At 48.2% G+C, this 24,745-nt stretch overlaps 1 protein-coding gene across 5 annotated transcripts; it reads right to left on the bottom strand.

Annotated features, from left to right (window-relative positions):
* On the bottom strand, nucleotides 1–23,426 carry DNMT3B (DNA (cytosine-5-)-methyltransferase 3 beta). Of its 5 annotated transcripts, none has more exons than XM_012665744.1 (22): nucleotides 23,397–23,426; nucleotides 23,069–23,216; nucleotides 22,167–22,228; nucleotides 19,464–19,571; nucleotides 18,340–18,465; nucleotides 17,451–17,672; nucleotides 16,347–16,505; nucleotides 14,142–14,249; nucleotides 13,053–13,197; nucleotides 11,187–11,312; nucleotides 11,057–11,101; nucleotides 9,867–9,946; nucleotides 9,450–9,562; nucleotides 8,756–8,939; nucleotides 8,121–8,205; nucleotides 7,433–7,578; nucleotides 6,993–7,083; nucleotides 6,481–6,629; nucleotides 5,598–5,683; nucleotides 2,635–2,704; nucleotides 1,757–1,875; nucleotides 1–142 (listed from the first exon to the last, which is right to left on the bottom strand). In XM_012665744.1, the coding sequence occupies exons 1-22, from the start codon at nucleotides 23,424–23,426 to the stop codon at nucleotides 1–3; spliced, it is 2,544 nt and encodes an 847-aa protein (XP_012521198.1). The 5 variants fall into 5 exon arrangements, with proteins under 5 accessions (XP_012521198.1, XP_012521197.1, XP_012521199.1 ...); XM_012665743.1 differs by lacking the exon at nucleotides 23,397–23,426 and adding an exon at nucleotides 12,462–12,521 and having other exon boundaries at nucleotides 23,069–23,210; XM_012665745.1 differs by lacking the exons at nucleotides 1,757–1,875; nucleotides 2,635–2,704; nucleotides 23,397–23,426 and having other exon boundaries at nucleotides 23,069–23,210.
* Nucleotides 23,427–24,745: the final 1,319 nt, after the last annotated feature.

Genomic DNA, 24,745 nt, shown 5'->3' on the forward strand with positions numbered 1-24,745 from the left:
CTATTCACATGCAAAGTAGTCCTTCAGGGGGGCGAAGAGGTGTCGGATGACTGGCACACTCCAGGACCTCCCGAGCAGCTTCTGGCGGGCGCCTCGGCCCATGTTGGACACATCTGTGTAGTGTACAGGAAAGCCGAAGATCCTGGGGGCACCAGGGTAAAAAGACAGTGAGTCAGAAGTGCCCCTCCGGCATGCTGGAGTCTCTGGGAAACCCTCACCTCGTCAAGAGGTCCCGTACTTCCTGCCCATGCCTTCCCTAGTGCCATCCCTCAGTCAGGAAACCTGGCCCTTCAAATGAGCCCTTTCATAAGCGCCAGAAGGCCCAGGTCCATGAGTTCCTTAGAGCACTTGCTCACAAGTGACCGTCCAGAGGGCATGGTTCCTCCACAGGGCACCTGTTTTGTGCCTCCCTAGCACTGGCACTATGCTACTGGCACATAGCTGGTGCTCAGGTGACCTTGAATGAATGAATGAATGAATGCATGCATGCCAAGCCAGCCAGCAAACAGACATGCATCTGTCTTCAAAACACAATGATGGTAGAAGGGAAGCAATTTTCTTAATAAGGTCACACTCAAAAACACACCAGGCTTCGAATCATCACAGGCTCAGGCAACTTTGAGCGAGGACACCTCGGCATCCTGAGATTTCCTTCCCTCTTCAAACCCAGTTGATGGATTAAGTTAAGGACCATGCTGGACTTCAGGCAGATGGCAACAAATATCTAAGAGCCTTCTCCACAAGATTCTAGAGGAAACAGACTACAGATACGCTGAGCCTCAAGGTTACTCAGGCTTACAATCCAATACTAAAAGGCCAATGGCAAGAGGCAACACCTCAGCCCTGTGTCTTGCTTTGCCTTGGCATCTTCATCATGACAGCCATCGGAACCAACCCTAGTGTCACAGCTCCAGCCCAGCATTTTATTCTTGGGTCTCAAAATACAGAATAATCCATAGCATGAATAGATTGGGCAAGGTTGCCCACCAGTTTTTCTTTCTACTAATCAGAAGTTACTTTTATACCAAGAAAACTACTGTTATGTCAAAGAAGAAATAAAACCAAGATGTAGAATAGAAATGTCTAGAATGAAAATACTCTGTATCAAAGCCTTGAAATACAGCTAAAAAAAGAGGAAAATTCATAGCCTTAAACAACTATATTTCTAGCAAATAATAATAGTAAATTATAAAATAGTAAGGAAAACAAATAACTGTAAGAATGGTAAAGAAAACAAAAATTTAAAAATGGTAAGGAAAAAACAGGATTGAAAAACAAAAAAACCAACAGAACGGAAGCGGTTCTTTGCATCAAAATAGGAAAACTTAGCCAAATAAAGGGAAGAGGGAGAGGACAGATGTGCTTAAGTAGGAATCATGCTATAGAAGGAGCAACCTGGCAGAAGAAACCTTTCAAGAACGGCACGTCTTTAGCCGGTTCCTCATACATCCTAGTGTCCCAGCATGTTGGGACAGGCCGATTTCAGGGCAGTGCAGCCAACAGACAGATGGTGCCATCTAATGACCTCATGTCTCACATTCCTCACCACCACCCCCTCCACCAATTCTGCCAGGAAATATGGGCGAACGCTAAAAGGTGTCACTCCCAGCCCCACTAACATAGAAGGGCAGTTGAGGATTAAGTTGGAGAATGCAGGCAAGTGCCTGCCCACGTGTGCTGCTGGCCTTAAGCACATGCCCTTTCCCTTTCTGTTTCTGTCTGCACCGCTTCCCTCTCCAAGTGCAGCCTTGCTCACCTTTCGAGCTCAGTGCACCACAAAACATCTTCTTTGCCATTCATGACAACAGGGAAAAGTTGGTTTTTCCCCTGTCTGATCGAGTTCGACTTGGTGGTTATTGTCTGTACTTTCTTTAACTGGAGAACAAAAGGACATCATGGAGTGAGCACAGAATGAAGGGTTCTGGGTGGAGTCAGGGCTCAAAAGCACCTAGGAGAGATGGAGTAGAGAGGGCAGGCGTGGACAGAAGGAATGGTGGCAGAAGGAATGAGAAAAGAAGGGTTGGAGAGACAAGAACATTGTGTGCTTCCCATAAATGCCAAGAAGTTAACAGGAAAGACCAGTCTCAGAGAGAATGAGATACACAGAAAAGTAACGACGGAGTGACATCACATGGGGGCCAGAAGACACCAGAGTTACTGATCAAGCAAGATCAAGTTAAAACCCCCCAGATACAGAGAATGGTCAACTAGAGTTGGGACAAATGGATCATTGCTTAATGCAAACATTGATAATTAGGTTTATGGAGGTCTGAATGTGTTTATCTATGGCTTGGCAGCACATAATTTTTTGGCAAAAGCATTAAATACTCCTTTCTTACCAAGAGAGCCAGTGAAATTCTGTCTCTACATATCCAATATTAGAGTTGGGAAGCCTAGTTGCCTTTTCTCATAGAGATTATTTATTATCAAGAATGTCTCCTACTGTTGTTTGTACTTGAAGACTAGACAGAACAATTATGTGAGGAAAGAGGCCCAGCACCAGGAATTCACGTGAGGGAAGGAGTAGGGACCAAGTGGACACCAAGGTCATCTCCCAAGTCCCCACTTGGAGGTCAGTCACCAAGTGCATTTTCCAGAGGGCCATGGCACAGACCATTTGTGAGCACGTCTTACCTTTGCTGTCCTATTGTATTCCAAGCAGTCTTGAAGCTCGAGTTTATCATTCTTTGATGCTATCACGGGCCTGGGAACAGCCAAAACCCATTACTTTCTACCGCCTGTAGAGGGTCCTTGGCTAGGCACCTCGCAAGGTGGGAGTGAGATGTGCCCTGGCAATGAACTTGAGCACAAGTCTGTGTGCCAAAGCCAGGGATGGACTAGCCCCTAGATGGGACAAACCAACAGCCAGGAGGTAACATTTCCCTTCCCGACTTTTACTATTGGTCAAAGTCAGGCTCCCACAAAGGAAAGTGAGGACACAGGACAAGGAGTCAGGAGACCCCTTGAGTCCCAGCCCCACTGCTCACTGGTGGAGTGATCTTAGGCAAGGCACCAAGCTACCTCTTTGGGCTTTGTGTCTATTTTAAAGTGAGGAGCTTGGATTAAACCTTTGTGGGTCTACTTGATACATCAGCACATTACCCCATGATTTGGTGGCTCACTGCTGGGGATGCAGCCTAAGGAGGCTTTAAAAGTGGGAGGTACTTTCATTAGAGAGGACAGGAGGAAGTTTGTAAAACTAACTACCCTATTTAACTTTCACCCTTGAAATGTATTTTGTAAATACAGAGAGGCAAAGAAGGGCAAGGGATAAAACTGAAAGTAGTTGAGCAGCTCCAGAGCAGACACCAGTGCAAGAGGTCTGAATGCAGAGTTGATGACCACAGTAAACCTCTGTGTTAGGAAGGGTTGTCATGGCCAAAACGAACTCAGATGTGAAAATGAAAACTGTGCCCACAAGAGGGGCTAGGAATCACACAAAACATTTCCCTAGACTGTCAACTTTCCTTGGCCTCACCTGCTAGGTTTCAAATGCCACCCCATCTATCTCCATCCCAACCTCCTCCATGGACCCAAGGGAGCTGAGGGACCAGGGGAAAAAGGACAAGGCACAGACCTGCCTTGTGCTGACTCGAGGATTAAGATCAAACAAACTAGATGATTTGGGCCTCTGCCTCCCGGCAGATGTTTGACACACCCACCCTGAGGGTGTACAGCTCAGCCACACCATCCTGCCTCACTCTTCCCACCATCTCCCCTGCATCCGATGCATCAAACATCCTATCCTGACCCCTTCTTGCTAAACCCACAGGATTGCTGTGCCACAAACACCAGAGGCCACCACTCGTGTCCAGCCACCTAACTTGTCTCCCCACTTTTCCCCTCATTCTGCTTCAGTCTATTCTCCACCCAGAAACCACCGTGAACCTAGGACACAATTCACCCCATCTGCTTAACACGCTGACTGCCATGCAAGAAAAAAAGTATTTTTCCTTAGGGCCATCGTGTTTTATTACGAAAATAGATTAGAAGCAGAAAACAAAACTATCCTTTCTAATTTAATGAAATTTAATGAAAAATGAAATTTATTGGGGCCGGGCGCGGTGGCTCACGCCTGTAATCCTAGCTCTCTGGGAGGCCGAGGCGGGCGGATTGTTTGAGCTCAGGAGTTCGAAACCAGCCTGAGCAAGAGCGAGACCCCGTCTCTACTAAAATCAGAAAGAAATTAATTGGACAACTAAAAATATATAGAAAAAATTAGCCGGGCATGGTGGTACGTGCCTGTAGTCCCAGCTACCGGGAGGCTGAGGCAGGAGGATCACTTGAGCCCAGGAGTGTGAGGTTGCTGTGAGCTAGGCTGACGCCACGGCACTCACTCTAGCCCGGGCAAAAGAGTGAGACTCTGTCTCAAAAAAAAAAAAAAAAAAAATGAAATTTATTGACTTCTATTCATTTCATCCATGTTTTTAGAATTAATTTGTTAATTAATGTTAATAATAAGAACATCAACAAGTAAAATTTTCATAAAGCAATTGCAAGGTTTTTCTTCAGGAGGCCCCAGGCTCAAAACTAGCATGAGTTAAATACAACTCACATGGCAGTTAGTGTTAAATCCCTTATAACTTCCCATGCAAAGATAATGTGGTATCCCATTTAAGACCCAAGTTATTTGGCCCTACACCAGGAGTTCTCCATGCTTTTCTCCCAGCCTCTGCAACACCCCTTACTCAATGCCTTCTGCATGGAATGCTCCACTAACTGCATGGCTCCATTCCTTTACTTAGGACCTTGTTGGAATAAGAAGCCTTCCCCATCAACCCTTCTAATGCCTCCCCCTGCAGCAATAAACCCCAAATCATTACTGTTTTCTCTCCCCTTCCTTCATTAACATGTCAACTCCATGAGAGCCAAGACTGACGTTGATGTGTTTCACCAAAATGGCAGCAGTTTAACAGTGCCTGGCAGATTGAGCTCAAATGTTGAGTGGATAAGCTCATTTAATTCAAAAGTAATTAGCCAATTAAAAACGCAAGATAGCCAATGAAAATCCTCAAAGCTATTCCAGGACCCAGTCACCTCTGTTCACACTTCGTTAAATGCCAGAAAGTTATTATGCTCCCAAACATTTCCTTCTAAAGGAGAATGTTTTAAGCTTAACTCATTTGCAAGTCTGGAATGTCATATTACCATCACAGATTGCATCTTAATTGGCAAGTTGTTCTTCTTGAAACCACCTGTATGGGAGATTAATCCTCAGCAAAGCCGCCTGCCTGAAGAAGACTGAACTGCCTTTAACACATGATAAAAAAGGTGGAAAACGGTATTGGTTATGAAAATCTGAGAAGAGATGGGAAATAGATACTAGATCTAGCTCCAGGACGTGCACTTAAAAGATCAGGCCCATCTCGAGCTTGAACAAGTAAGAGTAGAAATGGGGAGTCCTTCCTGAGATTTCCAGGTATTTCACACACACCCTGACAGGGATCCACCCATAAGACCACAAGGTGGTCTGAAACGCAGGGTGGGGCTATTTCTCAGCAGAGCCAGCTCTTTCTAGAAGGCACAAACATCAGAGCTGACATTGTTAGATATGTTTAGCTTGGCCAGTACCTGTCCCACTCAGAGCCCCTTGTTACCTGTTCATCCCGGGTAGGTTGCCCCAGAAATATCGTGCCCTGTGAGCAGCAGATACTTTTATGGCATCGATCATCACTGGATTGCACTGCAAGGAGAGGATCGAGCTGTTAGGAGCCCACACCAGAATTCAGGTGTCAACAACAGCGGGGCTTGACCTGTGCATGTGACAAGGCTGCCCCTGGCTATGGAAGAGGTGTGGATGGATTCTCCTAGCCATGGGAGAGCCCACATGCCATCAGAGGCTGGCTCTAGGACACAGCCAATGTCTCTGTATTGACGGTGGGTATAAAGAGATCAGGTCATACCTGCAAGTTCTGGGAGAAGGGATCTCTCCTGGAACATGCCATATTATTTAAAAAATGTGATGTGCAGAGCTGGTAAAAACCAAAATCTTCCAAGTTAAGCCCCTGGTTGTGGGAATATAGTGTGGATGACACAGGACTCCTTCAACCTGGATGCCAGTTCTAAAGCAAAGCAGCCAGTTCTAAAGACCAAGACAGAACTTAAGCTATCAAGTTTTGGGAAAAATTAAATGAGCTAGGAGTATAAAAATTATTTAATGTAGTGCTTGATGCATATTAAACAGTAAATAATTAACTTTCCTGTGACACCTAAAACAGTTTTCAGAAGAGTGAGAAAAAACTTGCTTGAGTAAAAGTCAAATCAAATCTCATGAGCCCTCAACAGAAACAGAGGATGGTTTTATCATTGCTGCCTGAGATTAGAGATCAAATATGTCCCATGTACTAAGAGAACCCACTGAATTCCCAACTCTAGGATCCAGCCAGAGCAAGAACCAGGAAATCACTCAACATTAGCCACCAACCACTGCCAGCAGGCATTTCCCTACCCAGGTTGTCTGACAGGCCTCTAGGTCCTCACCTCCAGGAACCTTGAGATGTCCCTCTTGTCGCCGACCTTCATGGCTACGACGTTCTCAAACATCCAGAAGAACGGCCGGTCATCCCCCTCCTTGGGGCGCGAGTAATTCAGCAGGTGGTAGAACTCAAAGAAGAGCCGGCCTGTCCCCTCTACACCCACAAAATATGACAGAGCAGGGTTCACTCAAAAACCTCCAGCCCAACTGGCCGTATTCTCTGAGATAAACAGGTTCCTAATGATCTCCTAACATTACTGTCAATGCCTAACTTGCCATTTCAACCCGAAGTCCTCTGGAATGACTGAGCAAGGACACGGGCGGCAGCAGCACAGTGTTTACGGATCTTTCCCTCTGTGGACCGAGGATTTACAATGGGGCAGGGACAGCAGCAAGAGTCCCTGAGGCTCCCAAGTAAACTGGCAAAGAAGCAAACAACTCCTGCTCCAGCCCCTTCCACCTGGATCAGCACTCAGTTGACAAAGGCCCTCTGGGGGTCAGAAAGGAGGACGCTCACCGTACAAGCCTTTTCTGGCAGGATTCACATTTGAGAGATCATTGCATGGGCTTCCACCGATCACCAAGTCAAAGGGGCCCCATTCTTCAATCTGAGGGAGAAAAACAAGTCAGGATGAGGAAAGGGAGAGGGGTGTGCACAGAGGCACAAGAGAGCCTGGATCCCCAGGTCACCTGCCCAAAAAGACCCAGTTCTTGAAACTTGCTTGGTCACCAACTCCACTTCTGCCCCTAGAAAACCTAATGCTCAGGATTCCCCAAGGCTACAGCGTTTAAGCTGTGAGTCTCAGTGCCACAACTTGACAGGACCACAGGTTCTCTTCCTCCACCGTACCCTGGGCCTGGGGATGGGGCTCACGTGCCACAGGAGTGTGTGGGGTTCGCAGTGAGGAGGAGTGGGGAGAACAGAAGGTGACCTCCAAGGGTACAGCACGCCCTCACATTTTTCTTTGTGATGTTTCTCACGTCGTTCACATATTTGATATTCCCCTCATGCTTGACAGTTCCAACGGCGATGGACTCTTCACACACTTCAGAGGCGACATACTTTTCCACCTTTATGCCCAATTCTTTGAGGACCAAGTACCCTGCAGGGGCCAGGCAGACACATAAAAGCACGAGTGAGGCAAGTGTGCGGGGAGGCGCATTTCCAGTGCTTCCTGCTCTGGTACAATGAGGATATTCCTCGAGTACATCACAGGGCAGTTTAGAGGATCAAATGAGTTAAATTGGGCAAAGCCCACAGGGGTGCCATGCATATTGGCTGTGCTAACTATATATAGGGGGAAATCTTGGGGAACAGAACAGAACCAAGACTGGGGACAGTTGTCTTATTGTTGCCTAATTGATCTCTAATATATTCAGGAATGTGGAATGAAAATTATATCTGTACATAGTAAAAAAAAAAAAAAAAAGCAAAACTATGATATACATCCTTTTAAAAGGACTAAGAGTGCCAGGTGGGTGACAAGGTGGAAAGAAACAAGGAACCACTGGTTGTCAGAACAGGTACAAACAGGAAACCCCCCAGGGTCTTTCATGGCATTGGTGTCAGACACCTGGACCAGGCCCACAGCCTCCCTGGCTACCCTGCCACAGTGCAGCCCCAGAACATAACTCCCAAACTCACCTGTTGCAATACCATCAAACAGAGACAGAACTCGAATGGGCCTCCTTCGGGCTGCAGGAATCGCAGGGTACACCTTGGGGGCTTCCTGCCAGGTAAGGAAGGAGGTCAAGGAGACAAAGAAGGAAGGAGGGGGGCCTGACCCTTCTCAGAGGGATTCCAACCCAGCTGTGGCCACCATAGGAGCTGTGATGGGGACTGACAAGACAGAACACACCACGCCTGCATTTGCACAGAATGGCCACTCTATCCTGGGGCATGAGCCAGAGATGATCACACCCATACAGATGCACACATACAGACACCACCCTGGGTAAGATGACCTGGGGCCGCCCCTACAAACTGGGAAGTTCACTCCTCTTCCCTTCCTGCTCAGTTCTGCTAACTCGGAAGGCTACAGCATTTCTTCCTCAGGCCCTTGCATGTCCACACACTGAGAGGGGGATGAACACCGCAAGCCTGAGAACTGCACAGAGCAAGTGTCAATTTGCCAGGTCTCTCAGCCTTGGAGCATCCAATGGGGTCCACCTGTACAATGGATCTTTTCTCCTATTCCTCCCGCTATTGAGAATTCCTGCGCGGTCCATTGCCCTTTGCCCTGGGGTCCAGGGTGCTGGAGGCAGGAGCCTGTGGCTTACGTATTCTCGCCCCATATCACTGGTGAAGAAGGCCTGCAGGCGCACATTCCAGTCCTTCCTGCGCCGCAGGACACCGTGACAGCGCTGTGGCAGACACATATAGCAACTCCATGGCTCCTGAAGCTTGGCCTCTGCCGCAGTGCCTGAGCCAACCAGCACCTCCAGGCACTCCACACAAAAGCACCTGTGCCCGGTGGCAGGGGAGAAGAGACGTCTTTGTCATTGGCAGGTCTCCTGCGCCACCCCTTCCCCACTTCCCCAAAGAGATGGCAACCCACTGCCCAAAACCTTCTTGGAGGCCCCAGGTACGTAATGTGGGATACACCTCATTCTTGGACACCTGCACCCCCTTATTTCCACAGGCTCTTTGCACAGCAATGCTCTCCGACCACCTCAGTCAATCCCCGTGGAAGCTTTAGATGTCAGGCCAACTGCCAAACCTCCAGGGGGGAAGCCTGCCCTGACACCCTACTCCTCCCCTTCCCTCACAGACATACCTACCGAAACCCTCCCTGCACACCGGCTCTACCAGCCATGTGAGAACCACAGCCGCCACACGCTGCCTGCCATGCCTGTGCCTGTGCGTGGGGTTCCATCAAACACAGGCAGCTGTCTCCAGACTGCAGCATTCACAGGGTACAACTTTGCAGCCTCAGGGCCCACTCATTTCTCTCCCCCAGGGCCCACTGCTAACCGGCAGCAGCTCGTGTTGCTGCAGAGAAGCAGCTCCCGACCCTCACAGCACACGGTGCAGTAAGACTGGTAGCCATCGTCGTCGTACATGTAGAACAACTCCAAGAACCGATCCTGGCAGCCAGAAAGAAACGCCCGTGAAATTGGAAACCAGAGACAACCAGGCCCTGCTTCCTGGCTGGCTGAGGCCCTAGGACCCAGCTACAGAACAAGTTGTGGTGGCTTGGTGTCCCTTACAGAGACAACTGTGGGTTGCGTGCCACCGTCCTCTGCCCCGGCAACCCCCACCAGAGAAAGGGTGGGAGGCACCCAAGAGGGCGTTTGACACCTGCACACAGGTGCTGTTATCTGGGAAGTACAGGGAGTTTGTAGAGGAAAGAAGGGGGGGAACATCCAGGACAGGGGTGGGGGGACTTACCCGGCATGTCTGGCAGAGGCCCCCCTCAAAGAGAGGGTGGAACGACACAGAGTTCTTCTTGCCACAAGATAGGCAGCTGTCTGTAAGAAAGGCAGGGTCACAACTTGTGGCAACTAAGGCCCCAACAGCAGCTGCTGAAGCCTGCGTTCTCCCAGGTCCTGAGCCCTTTCTCCAGGCCAGCAGTGTGCCAGGGACCCTGCAACACTTTACTGTTGTGCCTCCCACTCCATATCCCCTGCAATGAGCTGTCCCACTTCAGAGACTGGGAAAGTCAAGACAGGCAAAGCACTGCCCCATAAGATGTGAGGCAGAACCCAGACTAGGGGTCCCTCCAGCAGAGGGAAAGGCTTTGAGAGCCTGGTTTGAAAAATCTTTTGAGAGCCTTTAAATACCAGGACACTGGGGAATTAGTCATGATAGGAGTTGCTCATGCCCACATCCTACAAATACAGCACATGACCACAACTTCAGAACCTAGGTCTTTAACCAATAGGATACCATGCCTCCTTTCTTATCCACAACTGATTTGCATCACCAACCAGGTGGACAGGACCTTTGTATTGCCCAAGACTAAGCTTCCCTAGCCAGGAAGGAGGAACAGGTAGGTGAGTCTTGGGGAACAGGAAGGATATGCCAGTGTTGTCAGGACTGCTCCAAACCCAAGCTTTCCCCAGGGTTCTCTGGTTCAAGGCTGCAGTGTTTTCCTACCCTGCATTGAGCAACCACTCAGATATCAAGTTGAAGAAGTAAGGGAGAATTGATCTCGCAACTCTGAATTCCATTAGGTATGTTCTGGGCAGAGGATCAGACTCACTGGCAATCCTAAGGCAAGGTGAACAGACTGCAATTCTCTTGACAATGGCTAAGTGTGCTGACTTTCAAGTAAATGCTCATCCCAGGTGTTCTTTGGGAAGGCTCCTGATGCCACTGCTCATGGTTTGAGCTATTGTTCTCCTGGCCAAACTACCCCAGCTTCCATTCTGACCCCGCCTCCCACTCACTTCTTCTAGGGCACAATCTGTCTCAGCTAAAACCAGGCAACTAGTTGAATAAAATGTAGCAAATAAGATGCAGGGAGCAGAAACAGGCCTTGATCTGAGGTTAAACCCAACAGGGTAGACAGGCTGGGCCAATGCAGGCCTTGAGCCCTGCCCAGGATGAGAAGGGAGGACCGGAGGAGAGAACATTACCTTCCAGGTTACCCTTGTTGTTGGTGACATCAGATGCCATTTGTTCTGTTGAGAGAACAGGGAGAAGGTATGAGACAGGGTCAGGGAACCATGGTGACCACCACATGCTCTGCAGAGGCCCAGCAATCACCTCGGCTCTGGTCCTCGTCCCCGCGGTCTTTTCCATTGTTGTAGCAATTTGTCTTGAGGCGCTTGGGTGGAGGGCAGTAGTCAGAAGTGGCCGAGTCGTCAGCTGTGCGTCTTCTTGTCTTGTTCTCTGTGAAAGATGAGAAGACCACAGCCGTGGCTTGATAGGAGGATGGTCCAAAGAGCATGTGGGCTCGGGACAAAACCCGGCTGGCTATGCCCAGGTACCAGCTGCATCTGGGGCGTGACAAGCGGTACGTATGCTGGGTGTATACGGTCCCCGATGGGCAGCTCAGGACAGGAGCCAATCCGAATCCCCTTACACACAGGGATCCATGTCTAGCACATGTTTATGGGGTTTTAAACATCTTTATGTATGAAAGAAGCCATCCTTCTAGACCCAGCTCATAGAACACCAGATAAAGCTCAATCCATGGCTAAGACACATTTATGTCTATTATGTACAACATGGTAGCCACAAACTTGAAATTCAACTAGTGCATAAGGAATGGAATTTTACATTGAATCTACTTTTTCAACTATAAATTTTATGGATTTAGTTTATTTATATGCAGTTAAGAATCTATCTGTATTTAATTAAGAGTTTGTATTTAGTTAATACAGATCAAGTATTTCCATTGAAAATTTAGCATAAGAATGAGAAGTTTTGTAAGATGTGCAAAACGTACATGAGATGTTGAAGACAATACTAAAAGGAAATGTAAAATATCTCAATTTTTATACTGACTGTTGAAATGTTAATATTCTAGAAATTGGAGGTTAAATAAAATTTGATTAATATGCATTTCACCTGTCCCTTTTTACTTTTTACTTTTCAATGAAGCTACCATAATAATATTTAATTGTATTGAGATACTACAAACCCCATTTACATTTCTATTCAATCTATACAGTGAATCATAATGGATATGGTTAAATTCAACTCTGCCCCTAGGGAAGAAAATTACACAGCCATTAAAAATCACAAGGCCCTTTAGTGACAAAATGACATTTGCGGTGCATATATTATTAATGAGAAATAAAGGGGAAAGCAGGAACCCAACTAGTGCACAGAAAAAGCTGGAAGGATGTGTACCCAACAATGTTAACCTAAGGACATTCGTGAGGGTGGGAAGTGAAGTGGAAGGTTCGGGTGTGAGTTCAGGTTGACTTTTGAAGAAATTTGATTCTTTTCCAGTGACCATGGTATATGCAAAGAAATCAAAAGAAAGTGTAGAGAAAACAGTTCACAGTCAAAAGATGGGAAGAAAGGGAATACCGTATTTCCTTGATTCTAAGTTCCTACTGCCTGCACGACGCACCTTCGACTTATTAACCACTTTTTTGGGGGAAAAAAACAAAACAGAAAACATTACATTAAATGTATGGATTGAAAGACACTGCTCGGATTTCAGGAAACCACAAGTACCTTAATAGTGGGGGAAATATGACATTGGTCAAAATGTTCTGAGATGGCTTAAATACTTTTTAAAAAAGCACTTTCCAAGTTTTCTCTAATGAAGTTAACTTTTCCATTAAAGAAAAAAAGGTTAAGCTAGTGAAGATTGCATCTTGACTTCCAGTTTACTCAAGTTTTCAGGACAGATTCAATCCAAATTACACACGTGTGACTTGTCTTTAACTGGAACGTGACCAGGGAAGCCAGATAAGCCTGATACAGCCTTCGTATGACCTAGGCTGTTTTTCCATAGAAAAACAGGTTCATAGGGCAAAAGAGGTGGGCTTCAAGGTTGAGACCAACTAAAAGACAGCTGGTTGGGGTAAGGAGCTGGGGGGAGAGGGTGCTGAATCTCTCAAGGTGGTGCCACCAGCAGTGGCAGTGGGTGCTGCCATAGGGACTCATTCCCACCTGGTTGCTTGTTGTTGGGTCTGAGGCCCTCGATCCCAGTGGGCTTGAAGCCCCCGTGGGCCCACTCCAACATGGGCTTCAGCTGGTCCTCCAATGAGTCTCCAGGACTGGTGGGGAAGGTCTTGCCAGCTCGCACCCTGGCTTTCTGCAAAGGCAGAGTCTGTGATGAACGAGGGACAGGGTGCTTGTCGGGCCACACCCAGGGTTCCCCCAGCTGGGGCCTACATTCCCCTCACACTGGGCCCTTTCATAGCCAGACAGCTGCCCTGGGCTGTGGTATGTGACAGAGGGAGGGGCCTGTGCAGGGAAACGGGCAGGAGGGCAAGGCAAAGGGGGGGTGGCGGGAAGCCTTTCCATACAGGTTCCAAATATGATCTCTTTCCCTTAGGGAACTGGAACAGTCAGCTCCCTCAAAGGCAGAGGAATCGGAATTAGCTGATGATGCAAAGGCTCAGCCAGCACCTCTTTTATCTCCTTTGTACCTTGTCTGAGAAGGGGCCAGATTTCTTGTTTTATCTCCCTAATAAAGAAGGGGATGCTATCAAGTGTCCTGTATTAAGAAGGACCACGAGGATTTACATGTCTGATTAAGCTCATGGAAACTAGCACAGGGGCTGGCTCGAAAATGCAGGCTCATAAACGCAGTTCCAAGTCAAGGTGGAGGGAGGGACAAAGCCTAGTGGCTCACGGGGGATAACATAGCCCACAGATAAGGGGACGAGGCAACTGGCCTCAGCTGCTGCCCAGTATTGGCCTTGCACGCCGCCACTGAAAGGAAGGAGGCATTGAGGTCTCTGCAGGGGCACATCCCTGATTTGAATACTACACCCCATTTCTCAGTGCTTGTCCTTCCTAACTAAGCTGGCAGTACCCACAGCCATCAGGTGGAAGCTAGCAAGTCGTGGGAAGTCTCCCCTCCCAGTGATGCCCGACATATCAGGCCACCATCACGCTGACATTCACCTCCTCCCTGGCCACCCTCTCCCTCCAAGCCACCCTTGGCAACACTGTTCTGAGCTAGCTTTTGGTAGGACTCTTACTTCATCACTGCTCTCCTGGCCTGGCCCTGATTCCCAACTCCCAAGTTACCTCCAGGGCATGGTACATGGCCTTCCTGTAAGAAACCAGCTTATTGAAGGTGGCCAGGTTAAAGTGCTGGCTGAACAGCCCCAGGGCCACCAGTTTGTCCGCAGAGACCTACAAGAGAAAGCCTTCATCAACATTCACCTATACCTGTGTCTCTCACAGGGTGGTCCATCAGAAGGGGAAGATTTTTCACATACTTTATTTAACCTGGGGATAAAGTTCATAAATGTTAGAGCACTGGGGGTTAAACACAGGTCATCACCCTTCTTGCTGAGGATGATTACAACAGTTTACTCTTTAACCTTTTATTAAATGAGTTCACTTAATGTATGTGTTTAGAGAACAGTGTTTGACACAGAGTATGTACGTTTTAGTTATTGTGATTATTTGATTTTGCTTCTTGTGATTTGACCCATATTCTACTTATCTCCTGAAGCTCCAGGTCCCCAGGACATGTGTGAGCAGTTCGGGTTGCCAGGGGGCGTTGAAACTGGGTGTTCAGGGGAGGCTAATCGGAACTGAAAGAAAGATACATAGAATATTCCATTCTCCACAGAGTGCTCACACTTATGCTAACCTCCTCTTTGTACCTGAGATTCTGAACTCCCACAAAGGAGTGTAGAACTGGGGCTCTGGTAGGTAAAAAACTGCTAAAATGCAGGTGCTGCTCCCAACAGCACACACCTGGGGCCAAAGCCAGAGCCCACATGGTAATCTCATCCCTCAATGCTAATAGCCCTGGGCTGCATCTTATTAGCATCACACCCTGTCGTGCAAAGAACATTTTATGTCTCACTGGGCCAAACTAATGACAAACAACGCATTTCCTTTATTTCACAGAAGTCATTGCACCCATCCCTGGACTTAGACGCTTCAGGGCCGGCAGAGCCCAGCACACTGTCCCTCTGCTCCCTCTGTTGGCCAAAGGGGGTGTCTGCATGCAGAGACTCCCCCATCAGGCAGGCTGCATCCTATTATCCTAGCCCTGCGGAAACTTCAATGTGCTTATGGCAAATGGACCCAAGAGAGCTCAATTCACAGGAAAACCAGAACCTTGTCCTGAGGCTGAATCCCAGGAAGGTACTAGATGGTCCTTCACTCCCACATTAGCCTCCATCCTGCACGGCCCAACTTGCCTTAGGACTGTAAGTACCTCACCTAACCGCTAGGGGTTTTGAGGGTTGGACTAACTTTTCTAAGAGACTGTCACAGAAGGTATTCTGTCTGCACGCCTCTAATCTTTGGAATGTGCCTTCAACAAGGTCTAAGAATCAAAATAGCCTAATTTATGCCCAACAGAGCTCTTCTCCAGCAAGCCCTCATCATCAAGGAAGATTTTAAAAAGCTAACATCAATCATCTAGAGGCTCTGGAATAGGCCAGGCTGGTGGCTCATGCCTGTAATCCCAGCACTCTGGGAGGCTGAGGTTGGAGGATCACTTGAGGCCAGGATTCAAGACCAACCTGAGCAAAATAACAGGGCCCCATCTCTACGAAAATTTTTAAAACTTAGCCAGGTGTGGTGGGTGCATGTTTCACAGTCCCAGATACTCAGAAGGCTGAGGAGGCAGGAGGATCACTTGAGCTCAGGACTTTGAGGTGGCAGTGAGCTACGGATGATGCCACTGTACTCTAGCCCTAGGCACAGAGGGAGACCCTGTCTCAAAAAATAAATAAATAAAAGACTCTCGAGTAACCAACTCTATAAAGAACTTTTACACAACTAACAATGGCACAATCCCTAGGCCCACCAAGGGATGACCTAAACCCTTTCTCTCTCCATAGTGAAATGACACAAAGAGGCAGTGACTATCCTTCCTGTTTCTTCCAGGCTTTTCCACTGAACACCTTTGCCTGACTGCCCAGGCAGCCGCTCCAGACCCCTTACAGTCCTAGCTGGTGGTTCTGCCCCAGAGAAATAACCCTAAAAAATAAAATGAAATCTAAGTGTCTGTGGATCCAGAGAACATTCCAGCTCTTTGTCCCCGTCAGAGTAGACTGAGCTCTGGCCCCACAAGACCCTAATAATCTGTTTGAACTGGTTAACAAGGAAGTTTTTGTCCTTCCTTCTAGACAGCGTGAAGACATAGCCCCACTCACCTGCAGAAAGTAATCACAGGCTGTCATCTCAACAGGCAACTGTAACTAAGGAAAGCACAGCCTCGGGTCTGTGGGCCCAACTAGAGACCTTGCCTTGCCCTGGACTCACCTCTGAGAACTTGCCATCGCCAAACCACTGGACCCATCGCATGCCGGACATGGCCTGTCGCTTGGAGGTGGCCTTCCAGGACACTACCATGGCAGGCCACCAGGAGAAGCCCTTGATCTTTCCCCACACGAGGTCCCCTATTCCAAACTCCTTCCCATCCTGGAAGAAAAACCACATGAAGGAAGCCCAGTAATAAGACAGACCACCCTGTCAAGCCCTGCCCACTCCACTGACCCTGAGGACAATAAAAACTCGCCATAGTACCAGGTGCAATGGCTCACACTTGCAATCCTAGCACCCCGGGATGGGAGGACTATCTGAGGACAGGAGTTTAAGACCAGCCTGAGCAAAAGAGAGACCCCGTCTCTACTGAAAGTAGAAAAATTAGCCAGGAGTCATGACACACGCCTATAGTCACAGCTACTCGGGAGGCTGAGGCAGGAGGATCACTTGAGCCCAGGAGTTTGAGGCTGTAGTGAGCTATGATGACACCAGTGAGTCTACCTGGGGTGACAGAGCAAGACTCTGTCTCAAAACAAAAAAACAAAAAACCTTACCATAAAATGCATGAAAAGCCCATGAAAACACACACGTTATTAAAGTGTATCTACAGTATGATGTACTCTGAAGTAACGTACACAGAAAAAAGGAATCCTAACACCACACATGTACACAACACGTGTAACGAGGCTTTGCGCAGCACTGCTTGAGTGAAACATAAACACACTCAATGGGTTAATTAAGCTGTGATCCAGACAACCGGGTGTATCATACATACGTGAACGTGAGGCAATGCTACTTCTCAGCGATGGGGAAAAGCCGGTCTACAATCATACGTATAATATGAACAGAATCACGTATGTACTATGTACACAGGCAGTGCTTTCTGATGTAAAAAATTTAATGTTCAGAAAAATCAATATTCATGTGGTAAATAACTGCTGTCTGGGAAGGGAATAGGTTAAAAAAAGGACTGTGTTGCATGTGGATAATGTTTATGATAAAAATGACAACAATCCTAACAGTAGTTAGTCACTGCAAGAAGCCAACAGTAGCTGGCCTCTCTGGCCACCATGGATCCGCAGGAGCCCTTCTTGGTGGTACCTGATACTCTGCACTGTCTGCGTCTCTCCTTTCTGCATCCACCTGTGGAGACTCCAAGCTCTCCTGCTGGCTGTCCTGGGCTAGGCGGGTGTAGGGGGTACTGCTGCTCTGGGGTGTCACATCTGTGTCATCGGTGTCATCTGTGAGGTCGATGGTGAGGTAAGGGCTGGCAGGGGACGGCCACGGCGTGCCTGCCGATGCTGCTGCCCGCCGCCTCAGGGACTGTGGACAGAAGGACACAGTTTGGACCACAGCAAGACAGGCTGGTGACCAGAGACCAATGGTACCCCTACCTGCTTCCCAGGCAACAGAAAGAGTGACGACATAAGTTCAGGAGAACAGAGAGCACCGAGGACAGTTCTCCAGGAACAAGTATTCCTTAAGTGGTGGGAGAAAGTCATTGTCACCGTCCCAGAGACAGAGAGACAAGAACAGAAGACACAGGCACAATGGTGGGTAATGACGAGGGACTGAGCCAAGCTTGGAGAGGGTCACTGGCTTCTTTCAGTGCTTACTGTGCACCCAACCTTAGAACAGGAGAGAAGTGTTGCTGTACCCGCTAGGGTGGCCTCTAGACAGTTGAAGAGATAGGGAGACGAGACAGTTGTGGAAGTCAGTGGTTTCCAGTGGTTTCCAAGGTGGGGCAAGAACCTAGGCAATAAGGAATTCTTCTGTTCCCAACAGAGTCCATCCAAGCTCAGGCCAGGAGAGAAGACAACAGGCTAAGGGAAGCTTATCCGGGAGAATAAGGAAAAGCAAGACTCTGAAAAGCAGAGGAGCATGAAGAAAGGACGCAGATTATCCACCAGCCACAGCCAGTGGTGCAGTGAGTGAGGCAGATCTCCCAGCTAGAGGCTGGGGACGGGGTCTGGGCATCTGGGGAACCAACCCTGGTAGCTGGGAACTCCACGGGGGACTCGTCCACATGACTGCGGCCCTGCCGGCCTCGGGTGGCACGTGGGGAGGGCCTGTGCCTCTCCCGGCTGGAGGCACTGTTGTTATTTCGGGTTCGGACCTGGAAGCAAGAGAGGATAAGCACCGGACCTTAGGAGACTGGAGGTGAGGTCTGGGGTGGGGCCAGGATTCGGCCTTGCGGTGGCCAAGGAGACCTGGTGGCCTCAGGCCAACTGGAAATGAACAGGTAATTAAGTAGATGGGGACTCTGGACCGGTAACTCCCCACCCAGAATTCCCCAGCTCATGGAATAGGGGCGGTAGGGTGGCCAGCAGGGCCACATGACAGCCCCCAACAGACTCTGCTCTGTTCTGCCTGTCCCAGCAGGCAAACTGCTCCAACTATAAATGGCACCTACAAATTGGCAATGAAAAATAAAATCCATTATTTACCCTAACACAAACTTTTTTTCCAAAAAAAGGATAAAGCCAATTATTGGGTTCTTCAGAAGGTATTGGATCATCGAGATGAAAGAGAAGCTCTTAGGCTGTATGTTCTTTGTCAAAATGACACGAACCTGGGTGTTTTAGACCCAAGTTCAAATTCTGCGTACAAGAGTTAATGTTTAACCTTGGGTAAGTTACTAGAACCTACTCTCATCTATTCTAAGAAGGATAATACACACCATTTGCTGAGAAGGTAAGTAAGATTATAACCCATACCTAGAATAGTCACCAAGTGTCACTCTGCTCTCTAAAGGGCTGGGTGATTGTGAACAGTAATTGTCTTCCCATTTCCAGACCTCGCAGCCTTTTTGAGCCACCAAATCCACCCATAGAAGTGACTGACACCCATAGGTAATTGGCAGCTGAGCCATCCAGCCTGAAAACTCTTATCACACTTGGGCACTTCCAAGAACATTGCAAGAAAAAACTGCCATGTGAAAGAAATGGCACATGAAAGAAAACCTTCCAACAACTGCTAGTCCGTGAGCTTTGTTGTCACTTTCCAATTTCAAAACATTTGTTCACCTCTCTCTTCAACGATCCCCTAACACATGCTCGTTCCGCAGGCCCACGGGTGGTGCAAAGTGCCTTTGCGTGGTGTGGGGGGACTTACAGCTGGGCTTTCAGACCGAGTCCTGGTTTCACGGAAGAGTTTTGGCATCACCGGAGTGTCGGAGCCATCCCCATCCTCCCCTTCGGCATCTCCATCTCCTGTCAGATCCTTTATAAAGGAAACATCATGAACTTTTCAATGCAATTAAGAAGCCACACAAGTAAAATACTTGAAAATAAAGAGTCAATCATACTGAAACCCATTGCAATATTGATCCAAGAGACAGACGTACAAATATTTTCAACTACCTCATTTGTTCCAATAAGATTTTACAAGAGCTCACCATGGGATCATGAATTCAAGACAGCATTAAACCATTTAAAACCCTGTGGAATCCTCAAGCCAAAGAAATGAGGCAACTACAATACACAAGACTGATTTGTCTATATCTAGCAGGGAGACACGGTCAGTTATCCCAAGGCACAGGATGCGGGAGAAGACAGAAGCCAACTGGCTCCAGGGAGATGCTTCTTGATACATTGAGCTGGCAGCAATGCCACTGGCCCTGCTCATGTCATGAAGACCCCCGGAGGCAGGCCCCGTGTCTCTCACAAGAACCTACCATAAACCAAACACAAAATCTAAAGCAGTAAGTGGCTAGGTCTGGCTGGAGGGCTAAGCACTTGACTTTTCGCCAACTGTGTGGCCTTGAGTGAGTCCATTTCTCTCCCTTTAAAATTGGAGTACCGCTCCTTCCCTCATAGCATAACATTATAGAGAGAATCAAATCGTGCACACTTAGCCCAGTACCAGGCACAAAGGAAATGCTCAGACAGGAGATTTCATTACAGTGACTGACAACTTCCTACCAGAAACAAACCGTGGTCCTGCGCCTAAATCCTCACACAGCTCCTCGCTCCTCATGATCTGGGCCTCCTCAGTGGGTCGCCCAGCACCAAGGGAATGGAAGCTGACGACGAGTTTTCATTCTCCATGACTTTTCTCTCTGACTGTCGCCAATGCCTGACACTGGCTCTTCAAAATAAAGTAACCAAACTGACAAAACTCTAAGGTTAATAGGAAAACAGAAGGCACAAAAAAGGGGAAAAAAACATGATGGGAAAAAATCTAATGAGGTAGAAACCTTGATATTACAGCAAGTCTGAAATATTTTGTAACAATTGCTTAAAACTCCCTAAAATATGCTTAGGGAAGTTTTTTCCAACTTGTAAAAACAGATACTTTGAGGTCACACAATCCTATCAAAAAGATTATAGTTAAAGACATAAAGTCACACATCCATTTTATTCATGGATAAATGAATAAAATCAACTTCAAAACATACCATGACCATGTTGGACTCATTCCAAGAATAAAAGGACAGTTTGCTACATAGTGGTCTCCCCCTTACAGCAGGGGGTATGTTCTAAGACCCCCCCAGGGCATGCCTGAGACCTTGGATAGTACCGAGCCCTATATATTAGTTTACCTAGATATTCTTAACCGTGATACAGTTTAATTTATAAATTAGGCATAGCAAAAGATTAACAACAATAACTAATAAAGTCAAGCAATGATAACAATACACTATAATAAAAGTTTTGTGAATGGGATTTCTCTCGCTCTCAAAATATCAGTATCTTGCTGCACTGTACTCACCAGAGTTAATCTGCTCTGCCATGAGTTATGCCCTCGTGCATCCTTTGCACTGTTGTGAATGTAGGTTCTAGTGGGCATCTTTCTCCCAGAAGAGCCCAGTTTCATTGCAATTGAAGACTTGCTTTGGATGGTACCCTTTCTCCTTAATCAATTTCAACTCTGCTAAAAAAATGGCAGTAACTTCTTTATCGGCAGATGCAGTCTCTCAAGTAATGTTTCACTCCAAACCTATTCCTGAGGTCTGTGTGTAACATCCCTCACCTGTCGCAACTGGCTTGGTGCCACTCGTTTCAGGGGATCCTTGGCTGAGGTCTTTGTACAGGATTAATGCTTTCTGGCACAACAAGTTGCCACTCACAGATTTAATGCCTTTTCCATCTTAACTAAGCCCTTATCATGCACTGTGGCTGTAACTTTTGCTGTCTGAGGTGAAACAGCAAAACTAGTGTGAATTTCTTTTTTCTTCTTTACAATTTCATGCATAGAAGGTTCATTCTTACCATAGATCTCAGCACCTCAGCATACAATTTTTTCTTTCCTTATTAAGTTGAGAACTTTCAATTAAAGAAAGCACTTTACCAATTTTCTTTGGCATATGCAAATTCCCAGCATCAGTACTTTTGTGCTTTGGGGCCATTATTAAGTAAATAAGGTTTACTTGAACACAAACAAGCACTGTAACCCTTCAACAATTGATCAGGTAGCATATAACATGTGGATATGCTGGACAAAGATGATTCACATCTTGGAGCAGGACAGTGTGAGAGTTCATCACACCACCAGAACGGTGCATAACTTATTTCTGGAAATTTCCATTTAATATTTTCAGACTGCAGTGGACTGCATGTAACTGAATTGGTAGAAAGCAAAACTGCAGGTAAGGCAAGACTACCGTATTAGAAATGTATAAATGTAATTGATCATCCTGATTGAGAAAAAATGCAAATATACACAGGAAGCATCCAGTAAAACTTCATAATTTAGGAAAAATATTTTTTAAATTTAATTTACTGATACCAATTTTCATGTGCTTCAGGTTGCTTATTTGATGAAAGCTAAAGGCAATGTCCCTGAACCCTGAAAAACGGAGAGAAGAGACCATACCTGAGTGTAGCTTAGCAGACTGGAGACCTCCCTCTTGGACAGTCGTGAGCTTGACCTGCGGCCTGTGGAGGAAATGGCCAGGAGTCTGTGTTTGGAGGAAGCGGTTGTTCTGTGGCCTGGGATCTGCCCAAAAGCACTGTCATCCTCGGGACTTAACTTAGCCCCCCAGTATCTATGGTCCTCTCCATGCACTCATAAGACAATGGAGCACAGGGCCAGGCTAAGACAGGACCCAAAACAACACTGAAGGCACAAATCGGGGAGACATCCAATTCCTTCTAGAACGGTGATGCCCAATCCAGTGACCACTCACTACATATAAAGGAACAATTCAGTGTCTGCCCTTGTCAGCCACATTTCAAGTGCTCACGTGTGGTAAGTGCCTATTGTAGGGAATGATACAGAAACAGAACACTCCCTCACTCACAGGAAGTTCTACTGGATGGCACAGCTGAGGGTAGGGACAGTATAGGGGTTCCCAAGCCAGCGGGGGAAGAACCTCAAGTGAAAAGGGAAGCAAGCCCCAGACTTCCCCTCCTTAGTCTTTTTTATCCTTGCCCAACCTGAGTACCAGCTCTGAGGGTAGAGGGGTCCCACTGCAGAAGGGCCGAAGTCCCCAGCCTATGCCAAGACAACCCCTGTCATGACTGGATGAGGACAGGGAACCGCCCATCACCCTTGGTGTCACTCTCCTCAGAGTCCCAGCTGAGGTGAGAGTCCCAGGGCAGGTGCCAGGGGGTTTGGCTTTGGCTGTCCTCACAGCCCTCTTCCCTCCCAGGGGGTGTTAGGTAGAGACTGTCCCCAGAGCCTCCCTTGAGCCTGCCAGGAGGCTCCCCTCCCAGCTGTGGTCTGCAGGGACTGCCCACTGCCATCAGTGCCTGACCCTAGCCCCTGGTCCCCACCTCTGATCTCCGGGGTGTGGATAGCCTCCAGGATGGGGGGCGAGTCTGAGGAATGGTCGCTGCAGGCCCCGTTGATGATAATTGAGTCCTCCCTCCCGCTGGCATCCTCCTCTCCATTGAGATGTCTGGTGTCTCCCTTCATTGTTTCCTGTGGGAGAAGCCAGGATGGGTAGGGTGGAAGGGAAACAGGGGCGCAAGCATGCCCCCAAACCACCCTCCATTGGCTGACTCCATGTCCTCTGGCCAAGAGAGGCCCATGAGCCATTTCTCAGGGTGATACTCCTGCCCAAGGACCCTCCCAGGCTGCCCCCACAACCTGCCCCCTCACCAAACTCGGAGGCTCAGGACTTGGTTCCATGTGGCCAGGCTGTCCGGAAGGCTCAGATGCCAGCACCCAGGACAGAAGAGGGGGCTGGGGCTGGGGTCTGAGGCTCAGACTGCTCTGCGCAATTAGCCGGCCCTTCAAACAATGCCATTTAGGACCTGACTGCCCCTGCCCGCCTGCCGCCAGACTCAGTCCCCTCTGGCCCTGGCCCCCTCTCCCTGCTCAGCCTCTGCAGGGGCTCAGGAAGCCAGTGCATTATTTTCTCTCCTGACCCCTTTGTTTGCTCTCTCCCTTCCCCTCAATCTCCAGGTCCTCTTCCCACCGCCCCCTCCTCCCCCACAGAACAGCTTCTCTCCTCTCCATGGCAGCACAAGCCCCGCCCAACCCCATCCTCCAGGGCCCATTGGTCTGCTGGCCTGTCACTCACTCCTCCTCCTCCCTCACCAGCTGGGGCTCAGAGTCCCAAGTTCCCAAGAAGGGAAGGATAGAGGCTGCACAGGCAGAAGGGCTGGGGCAGTTAACAAGAGGGATGTGCCCCTGACCTGCTGTAGCCTGGCCCCCACCTCCAGGACTCAGTCTCCCCAGTGCTGCCCCAGCTGGTAAGGGCATCGTCACTTGGTACATCAGCCAAGACACAGGGCCAGATCCTCTCTAAGGGGGTGAGGGGCTGTGTGACCTTTGGCCTGGCTCACTGCCTGCTACATTGTGGGCCCTTAGACATTTATTGGATGCAAGAGCCTGGAGACTGTGGGTTTATTTTATAGAGAAGGAAAACTGACACACAGACCCAGGTTGGTCTCCTAGGCCAAATATCCCATCTAAGAGGTGGGGTCAGGATTAGGTATAGACCAGGCTAAATAAATAGAACCAGGGCACAAATGCCAGCTCAAACAGTAATTTCCAAAGGTCGCCTTTCCTTTTTGATTTACCTTCCGTGGGCAAAAATTAGGCCCAGGCACAGAAACCCCAAGACCCTATCCTTGAGCTCCAAAATGTCATTTGCTCCATACCCTCCTGTCCTTGTTCCCTGCCTGGGAATAGCTTCCCCAGTAACCAGCTCCCTATCTGTACTGGGCCCTGCCTCACCTGCATCTGTGTCCCATCTCATTCTGTGGCCCAGGCTAGGGTGCAACCATAGCTCACTGTAGCCGCAAACTCTGGGCTCAAGTGATCCTTCTCCACCTCAACCTCCCAAGTAGCTTGGACTACAGGCGCACACCACCACACCCAGATGAATCGATTTTTTTTGTTTTTTTTTTCTTTTTGAGACAGAGTCTCACTCTTTTGCCCGGGCTAGAGTGAGTGCCGTGGCGTCAGCCTAGCTCACAGCAACCTCAAACTCCTGGGCTCAA

The sequence above is a fragment of the Propithecus coquereli genome, unplaced genomic scaffold (assembly GCF_000956105.1).
Source record: "Propithecus coquereli isolate 6110/MARCELLA unplaced genomic scaffold, Pcoq_1.0 Scaffold122, whole genome shotgun sequence".
Lineage (NCBI taxonomy): Eukaryota > Metazoa > Chordata > Mammalia > Primates > Indriidae > Propithecus > Propithecus coquereli.

Bases quoted from the DNA above. Each gene is read 5' to 3' on its own strand.
- DNMT3B (XM_012665743.1), bottom strand. From the start codon at position 23,210: ATGAAGGGAGACACCAGACATCTCAATGGAGAGGAGGATGCCAGCGGG. The intron at 12,522-13,052 runs GTGGGAATGAGT...CCCCCAAAAAAG, and splicing joins ACCCAACAACAAGCAACCAG to TGGTTAATAAGTCGAAGGTG. The intron at 8,206-8,755 runs GTAAGCCACAGG...CTTACCTGGCAG, and splicing joins GTGATATGGGGCGAGAATAC to GAAGCCCCCAAGGTGTACCC.